Below are 9,042 nucleotides of genomic sequence, written 5' to 3' on the forward strand. Positions count from 1 at the left end.
GCTGGCCTGGGCCTTGGGCTGCTCCAGCTCCAGGCCGGGACGAGGGGCTCCAGAGGGACCTCAGCGCACCATTCCTCAGCCCAGACTCAGGGCCTACAGGTCAGGGGCAGACGTGTCACCCAGGAGAGCAAGGGCCAGCTGGGGGCTGGGAGGGTCAGCCTCTCCGGGCCAGCTGAGTTCAGAGTCTCAGGCCGGCCTACTGCCCCATGGAGCTCCGGGAAGCTGGAGCCTTCAGCTCCATTCCAGTTTGAGGCCAACTTTGCCGATGCTGCTGACAGCACAGATGGGCGGGGAAGCAACAGAAAGCAGCTCGAAGAGCAGAGAGAAGACTGCTGTTCTCCGGAGTGAGGCTTAGACTAAGTCAGGGAGGGTGTGTGTGTGTGTGTGTGTGTGGGTGTGGGTGTGTGTGTGTGTACATCACCCAGCCTCCCTCCCTCCCTGCCCTCCTCAGAGATGCTTTTCAATTCCTCTCTCCCCAGAGAACCGCCCAGCAGCATTCTGCCTCTGCCCCAGCCCAGCCCAGCTCAGCTCAGCCCTGCCCAGCCCAGGGGGACTTGGGCCAGCCTCTGGCTTCCACTACTGACCCAGGACCTGCTCTTCTGGGTGGGGGCTCTGGATGGGGCAGAAAGACAGAGTGGGTCCAAATGGGTGTGTCTTCAACTGTCACGGGAGACTGAGCCCTCTGCTGCTCCTCTACTGGGGCAGGCTCCCGCTTCTCCTATCTGTTGGGAAACGCTGGCCCCTGGACCTACTGCATCCCACCTCGACCCTGACCTCCAACGCCCAGAGGCGTCCAGGCCAGAGCCTGGCTCCTAACTCCGGGGGGGGCTACGACTAGTGTGGCCCCTGGATTCTGCCTGGACCCTCTGAATGTGTGTATGAGCAGCTCACAAAGGGGTGGGGCGGAGGGGCTATTAGGGAGGAGCGTTGGCCCCATCTCATGGCCATTAGAGCTTTTCTAAGGTGCTTTTAAAAAGCCAGCAAAGGGGCTTCCCTGGTGGCGCAGTGGTTGGGAGTCCGCCTGCTGATGGGGGGGATGCAGGTTCGTGCCCCGGTCCGGGAGGATCCCACGTGCCGCGGAGCGGCTGGGCCAGCACGTCCGGAGCCTGTGCTCCGCGGCGTGAGAGGCCACAGCAGTGAGAGGCCTGCGTACCGCAAAAAAAAAAAAAAAAGCCAGCAAAGATCCTGTTTCAGGAGCTCCTTAGCGCAGATGCCGACTTGAAGGGCCCGGGTTCTGGCTGCCTGTCCTCTGTCTCTTTGTTCTCTCATGTCTCCTCCCTCCGTTTCTGCCACCTTCTCTATTGTCTGCATCTCTTTCTATGTCCCCGATCTCTCTCCTTACATTGTTTTATAAGGTGACCTAGAACCACCAGGGTGTGTGTGTGTGTGTCTGTGTGTGGTTTGGGGGAGGGCATAGGTCATGGGGGTTGGGGGTGGGAAGTTAGAGGTGAGAAGGGGTCTCAGAGGTTGTGGCGTTCAAATCCTTTGATATCACAGATTAGAAAAGCAAGGCCCAGAGTCATCTCAAGCTGTATCCCAATCAGATATCAATCCCTGGTCCAAGTCCAGGGGCTGGTTTGGAGCAAGATGAGCCATTTTAGTGGAAAGAATTATCTTTGGGTTGTGTATCAAGCTGGCTTCAGAAATGCTGCTTCCAACAAGGGCCGTGACAAGGCAAAGGAGGCAGAGAGTGTGACGGGCAGGGAGTGGAGAGCTGGCCACAAAGGGATGGGAGGAGGGCTCCCCCAGGCCAGGGATGGGGCAGAGGGAGTGAGCTGGGCTCTTGTGCCCAGGAACTTCCAATTTTATTTATTTATTTTTTAACATCTTTATTGGAGTATAACTGCTTTACAATGGTGTGTTAGTTTCTGCTTTCTAACAAAGTGAATCAGCTATACATATACATATATCCCCAAATCTCCTCCCTCTTGCACCTCCCTCCCACCCTCCCTATCCCACCCCTCTAGGTGGTCACAAAGCACCGAGCTGATCTCCCTGTGCTATGCAGCTGCTTCCCACTAGCTATCTATTTTACATTTGGTAGTGTATATATGTCCATGCCACTCTCTCACTTCGAGAGAGTGGCTAATGTCATTTTAAATAAGAGACCTCCTGCAGAGGGTGGCGGGTTGGGTGCCTGAGACCCCTGGACTCTAAGTCCGTGTCCAGCTTAGACAGGATTCCGTGTTACAACCTGGGAGCTGATTCTTGGGGTGAAGGACTCAGGCCCTGTGGACCTACCGCTGCCCAGCCCAGTTCCATAGCCTGCAGCCAAATGTGACTGCCAGTCACCTGAAATGTGGCTCATCCGCACTGAGACGTGCTGTAAGTATAAAACATATACTAGGGCTTCCCTGGTGGCGCAGTGGTTGGGAGTCCACCTGCCGATGCAGGGGACACGGGTTCGTGCCCCGGTCCGGGAAGATCCCACATGCCGCGGAGCACCTGGGCCCGTGAGCCATGGCCGGTGAGCCTGCGCGTCCGGAGCCTGTGCTCTGCAACAGGAGAGGCCACAACAGTGAGAGCCCCGCGTACCGCAAAAAAAAAAAAAAAAAAAAAAAAACTAGATTTCAAACATTTAGTACGAGAAAAGAGAATGTAAAATATCTCATTAATACACTGTATATAGATCGCATATTGAAATGATAATATTTTGGATATAGTGGGCTACATAAATCATTCTTAAAATTAATGTCACCTGTGTCCTTTCTTTAATATGGCTGCTAGAGAATTGAAAACGTGGCTTGCATTATATTTCTATTGGGCAGCACTGGCCTGGAGGACGGAAGGAACCTGACATAAAGGGATTTTTTGACTTAATAAAAACTCGAAGAGAAAAGAAAAAGCCAAGAAGTCCTCAGGGTGGCCCATGGCAGCGAGGTTACCAGGTATGCTGGGGTTGAGGGACTTGGGAGCCGCGTTTGCTCTGTCTGCTGTGAGATCCTCGGCTTGTGGTGCCACCTAGTGGCCGAGTGGTGGTGAGGGAAAGGACCAGAAGTGGGAGCGGAAACCAGGGGGAGGGGCAGAGGCGAGGACCAGGAGCCCCGGGATTGGGCTCCGGGGCTGGTGAGCCCAACCCAGCCAGCTGCGCCTCCTCTGGCCAGGTCCTGCCCCCGCCTGCAGGTGCGGCCTCCCCACTCCGCCCCAACTGAGGTCTTCGATGAAGGCTCACGGGCCACGTTCATCATGCAAAGTGGGTTTGGCCTGCACAGTGTTGGCTCAACAGTGTTTTAAAAAATCCATTTCACAGACTTTTCACATGAAGATCTGGGAACGCTGGGCCCATTTTCTGCAGAGCAGCAAGCAGCTGGGCCCGCTGCAGCCTTTAGAAGGGAAGGCGCTGAGCTCCGACTCCGACTCCGCCCTCACACCGCCCGCGGGCCTCAGGTGGCGGCCTGCGCTGTGAGCGCCTGCAGCTACACAGGTGTATCGGCCTTTCTGTTCTGCTGCAGGCTGGCCTCGCTGTTCTCTAGTGTGGATGCAGGGAACTGAAGAAAGTCACTCCCCTCTCTGTGCCCCCTCCCTGATGGGCTGTGACGTCTTGGAGCGGGCAGGTGTGACCCCAGCTCCCTCGCCCAGGGCCTGACTTGCAGTGATGGCTGGCTGGATGAACCAGAGGAAGATGAAGACGCCAATAAAATGCCCAGGGTGTGTCCACACCGACGCTAAGTCCATCTCTGCCTGTCCCACCCTTGGTACACCCCGGGTGTGAAGGATGCTGAGGTGTAAACAGTGGAGTGGAAAGTGGACAGGGTGGACAGGGAAGCAAACCTCAGAAGGGTAGGTAAGTTCGAGCTTAATCCGAGGAGGAGAGGTGAAAAGCCCCCCATACCTGTACCCATGGCCTTTTTTGTTCAGCCGTGCGGGGCGTAATTCCCCGACCACGGATCGAACCCGTGCCCCCTGCAGTGGAAGCGTGGAGTCCTAACCACTGGACTGCCAGGGAATTCCCCCCAAGGCCCTTTTTATCCCCAGCATCACCTTAGGTGTCAGGAAACCACATGGGGCTGACAAGGCAGGAGTAATTAAGAAAACTCCACTTCTCACTGAGGCCTGCCTGGGCCCAGCTCCACTTTTCCAGGCAGCCTTCTGGTGTCTGCACACACATACGTGCAAAGTGTGAGCAAAACTTGATGTGGTCATGCACCCATCAGCAAGCACCCCAGTTTCACATCCAGTGAGGTGGGGTCCCTCCAAAGGAATCCTTGCCATCTGTGCTCAAAACATTTCCCTACTCCTCTTTGGAAGGTGCCCTAAGGAAACAAAACTTTCACCTTTTAAAAACAATTATCAAGAACCTAATGGAGGGACTTCCCAGGCAGTCCAGTGGTTAAGACTTTGCCTTCCCAGAAACAGAGACACAGATGTAGAGAACAAACATATGGACGCCAAGAGGGGAAAGTGTGTGTGGTGGTGGTGGGATGAATTGGGAGATTGGGATTGACATATATACACTAATATGTATTAAATGGATAACTAATAAGAACCTAACGTATTAAAAAATTACAAACAAAATAAAGATTAAAAAAAAAAAAGACCTTGCCTTCCAATGCAGGTGAGGGTTCGATCCCTGGATGGGGATCCCACATGCCTGGTGGCCAAAAAAACCAAAACATAAAACAGAAGCAATATTGTAACAAATTCAATAAAGACTTTAAAAATGGTTCACATCAAAAAAAATCTTTACAAAAAAAAAAAAACCCTAATGGATACTAACCCTATTACATCCTCCCAAATTCTCTCAAGGTCTGTTCCTGCACCTACCTGCTTGTCCACACTTATAATCAGCAGGTACAGACCAGTTTGTGATCCGCTCCCCGAACTCACCATAACTGGCATCCTGTTGCAACACTAGAGAATGCTTTGCCCGTGCCTCTATGGTTGGGCATCTGTGTTGTTTCAAAATCTTCCATCGATAGGTACAGTGTCGATGGGACTGCCTTTTTGCAAATTTGTTTTTGCTTTTGGATTACTCCCTTGGGGTATTTTTACTGCAATTTGGCCAAATTGTTCTCTACCAAAAAGGGAACAGACACACAGTACAAGTAGAAATCTGTAAATGTGCCCTTTTCTCCATATCCCTGACAACACTGGGTCTTACAGTTATTTACTTTGCTGGCATGTCTCATTCTTTATGCTGTAAAGCTGCTAAAAGTGCTGTAAATTGTTACTATTTTCTGCCCTTTCAAAGTGAACCCTCTCTCTGCTTTGAACACTATTTGAGGGATCTGTTGGGATTAACCTTATAGATACATAATTTCTGTCTTTAGGTATCAGTCGTTCATATCTTTTGGCCATAACTTTTAGCAGCTCTCTCTTATATGTGTTTTCTCTTTCCAGAACTTTCCTTTTTATATTCATTCAGTGCCTCTCCTTGTATTATTTTTCTCAATATTTGAATAAACCTATGTGGCCTTGGTTGATAACTTCCATTTCTTTAACAATCACAGATTTATCTTCTTTCCACAGCAAATCAGTTATCTTGGAGAACAGATATGGTCTTAGGAAGCAGATTAAAAAACTCAAGCAAGAGTTCCAGAAAACCCGGAAGGCACATAATTAAAGGTATTCTGGCCTAGCATCCCCTAAAGAATCAGGGAGAGGAGGGGGTACCTGTTAGGTCAATACATACACATATGCACACACACACATTCACAGATGTACACATCTCTGTAAGCATGCACAAAGTGTGTACATGTTAAAAAACCTGAGAATGCCAGGCAAATACTTATCATCTTGGAAATATGCAGATGTGTGCACTCAAACAAATAGCCCTGATGAAACAATGTTACTAACTAACGTGTTGGGGGCTTTAGTTTATAAAACACCTTCCCATGCATTCTCTCCTCATAACAACCCTGTGAATAGAACTTGTCTTAATAGCTTCCATGCAGTGAGTGCTTTGTGGGCCAGGCACTGTGCTAAGTGCCTTAAATGCATTCTCTCCTTTAGTCTGCACAACAGTCTATGATGTAAGTACTTATTTCAGCCCATTGTACGGATGGAAGTACCTAGGCTCAAAGCCCTGGGGGCGCCCTCAACAGGGAAGAACATCGTTTCTTTCCATCCTGGAACTTTGGAAAGCAGGACTTGATGGTCATTTTATTATGTTTCCAGAGAATAGAAACCTGAGGCGGAAGCAAGGTGGAAGCATTGTCCAGGCTGGTCTGTCATAAAATTATAATATGCAAACAGTACTAAGTTGTGGAACACCTTCTCATTGCCAGAAACTGTACCTTAGAACGAATGTTAATGCTCACAGCCACCCTGAGGTGGAATCGTCTGTGTCAGAGGTGAGGCACTAGAGGCTTAGAGAGGTTAAGTGGTCACACATGTAGTAAGTGGCAGAACAGAGATTGGCTCCCAGGCCGGTCTGGCTCTTTCCTTTCCGCTCTTAGACTGTGACGCTGCCTCTCCCTTATAGGGCAGGCTCAGCGGGCAGGCCTGGGGCCAGAGTCTCACATTTTGCTCCTAGCTAGGCCCCAAGACCCCTCTGCCCCAGAGGCAAAGCCTTCCCGTGATCTGTATCTACCTGCCCTGTGAAATTTGGAGCCCTGAGGCCTGTGGACCTGATGCCAAGTGTGCCAGCCAGTGTCTCACTTGCAGAAAGCAAAGACACCTGTAATCAGGACGGTGAGCCTCATCTCAGCTGTTCTGGGGACACTTCACTCCTCCCTGGGTGACTATAGGCATCTCTCCAGCTTCTGTGGGGTCCCCCATTCTGAGCTGCATAACTCCCCCCACCCCAAGCTGGCAAGAGCCCAGCGCTCCAAGGAGACCAGAAAGCCCTCAGGCCTCCCCTGGCACACCTGGGTGCTCACCCCAGCAAGAAGCACCTGCGACATCAGCCGGGTCAGCCCAAGTGAGACCGGACACGAGCCCGGAGCGCTCACCTTAGATGCAGAGCAGCTCTCCAGACTTCTCTGGGGGGCTGGCTGTCCCGCCCACTTTCTCAGCAGCCTTGGCCCGAGGCCCACCTTCCTGGATTCCAAGTCTGCCCCTCATCACAGAGGCCCTGGCTGCACTGGCCCACTTTTCCCTGGGAGCTCCATCCGCCCATAGCTTGGGGTACAGGCAGGACTTACCCCCCAATCCTTGGCCCTGGCCTCAGCTTCCTTCCCTGAGAGTGGCCCAGACTCCGCCCTCATTGCCACCATCTCTGTGGCTCACTGCAGACAGCAGCTCTGCCGGGGGGGCCAGAGAGGAGGCTGACCACATCCTTAGCCTCCCAGTCCCGCCTCCTGTCTCCAGATAATGTCTTCTCCCACAGTGCCCCTCACAATGCTCCGTCACACCTGGGGTCTCACCAGGAACCAGTGTCTTCAAGTACCTACCTGTGGGCCTCACTCAGGCCAGGGCCCAACATTCCAGGGTGAGCCTCCAGGCCTCAAGCCCCTCAGGCCTTCTTGCCACCCTGGGCTACTGGGCCCAATAGAGTCCTGGTAGCAGACAGAGACCATAGCTTCTCCTTTTTATTTAGCTGCTCCTGATGGCCTCTCCCGGATCACAGACTTGGGGCATCAGCACAGGCAGGGGGAGGGGACCCCACACTGTGCCATCAGACCACACCAGCTGCCACCCACACTCCCACATACCATCACCCCCCTGTCCAAAAGTCCCCATTCTCCTAACAAACAGCAGGACTTAGAGGCACAGTGATGCAAAAGTCACTTTTCAAGAAGAGTTCGAGTCCAAAGGTAAGAACCCAGCAGGATCCTGCTCCTTTTGGAGCTGCCAACCGTGGCTGGGATTGCGGGGGGGGGGGGGGGTGGTTAAGGGGTGCAGCCCCAGGCTCCAGAGTTCCTTCCCACTGGCAAAGCGCCTCCTTTCCCCCTCTGGCCTCAGCCCATTCAGCTATGCCCAGGATGATTTTATAATCTTCCCTTCTGTAGTCATCAGGTCATTGGCTCCTCCCAGGCCGGCCTTCCTCCAGGCCCGCGGGTGCTCTCGGCGCCGGGTCAGGAGTGCTGGTAGCCCAGCCCGGGGCCCGCTCGCAGGTGGCCCCGCGGCCAGGCAGAGGGAGCCCCGAGACTTCGGCGCCAGCTTCCCGCGGAGGCCTGGGCCACGCCCCGCGCCTCGGCCACCGCCCTGGCCTGTCCCAGGGGCGTGTGCAGGAAGCACGAGGCGCAGCGCGGCGCGAAGGGCCCGGCGGGCAGCGGCGCAGGCTGCGGCGGGCTGGAGCCCGCGTCCGCCGCGTCCCCAGCGCGCGCGGCCTGGCCGTAGCACTCCAGGTGCCCGCAGGGCCAGCGGGGCGCGGGGCTGGCGCGCAGCACGAGGGAGAGCGCCGAGATGCGGTGGATGGCCCTGCGCAGCGTGGCGATCTTGGAGAGCCTCTTGCCGCCCAGGTCGTGCCGCAGCGCGCGGCGCAGCGCGTTGAAGGCCTCGTTGTAGTCCAGGATGCGCTTGCGCTCTCGCACGTTGGCCGCCATGCGCCGCGCTTTCGACCGCACCGGCCGGCTGCGCTTTCTGCTGCCCACCACCTCCTCTGCCTCGCCCAGGTCGCGGGGACTGCTGTTCTCTCTCAGCACCCCAAAATCCCTCCCGGCCTCCAGGCAAGAGCTCCCCAAGTCCTGGGCAGAGCCTTCGTCCCCCTTCAGGCCCCTGAGGCCTGGTCCCGGCGCGCCTCGGTGCATGGCCTTCTCCCGGGCCTTGGCGCCCCGGCTCCGGCTCGCAAGCCTGACAGTCCACCTTCCGAGCGTTGACTCCTGCAGTCTGGACACTCCCGGGACAGGCCCTCTGGCTGGGCTTTATGGCACCACGTGGCTCTCCGCCCTCCCCATCCATCCATCTCCCTCCTCCTGCTTTATTACCTGCCTCCAGGTAGGTTGGTGAGGGAGGAACCCAGAGGAAGGAAGCAAGGAAGGGAGGACGCATGCAGATTCTTGTAGGAAGGGATCAGATGGGCAGCCGGGCCACGCCCAGGGCAGTGCTCCAGCCGCGGGGAGAGGTTGCCCCGCTTCACTCCAGGGCCTCTCTGCGGTGGCTGGGTTCCACCTTCTTCCTCCCGACCCCAAAAAGAGTGCCACATTTGGCCTCTGGGCA

General features: G+C 54.8%; 1 protein-coding gene across 1 annotated transcript; it reads right to left on the reverse strand.

Annotated features, from left to right (window-relative positions):
• Positions 1 to 7,958: 7,958 nt before the first annotated feature.
• BHLHA9 (basic helix-loop-helix family member a9) lies at positions 7,959 to 8,633 on the reverse strand (the record flags this gene model as incomplete). The annotated part of the gene is made up of 1 exon (XM_082861552.1): positions 7,959 to 8,633. The coding sequence occupies one exon, from the start codon at positions 8,631 to 8,633 to the stop codon at positions 7,959 to 7,961; it is 675 nt and encodes a 224-aa protein (XP_082717678.1).
• Between the last annotated feature and the right edge of the window lie 409 nt (positions 8,634 to 9,042).

The sequence above is a fragment of the Leucopleurus acutus genome, assembly GCF_964270905.1.
Source record: "Leucopleurus acutus genome assembly, chromosome: 19".
NCBI lineage: Eukaryota > Metazoa > Chordata > Mammalia > Artiodactyla > Delphinidae > Leucopleurus > Leucopleurus acutus.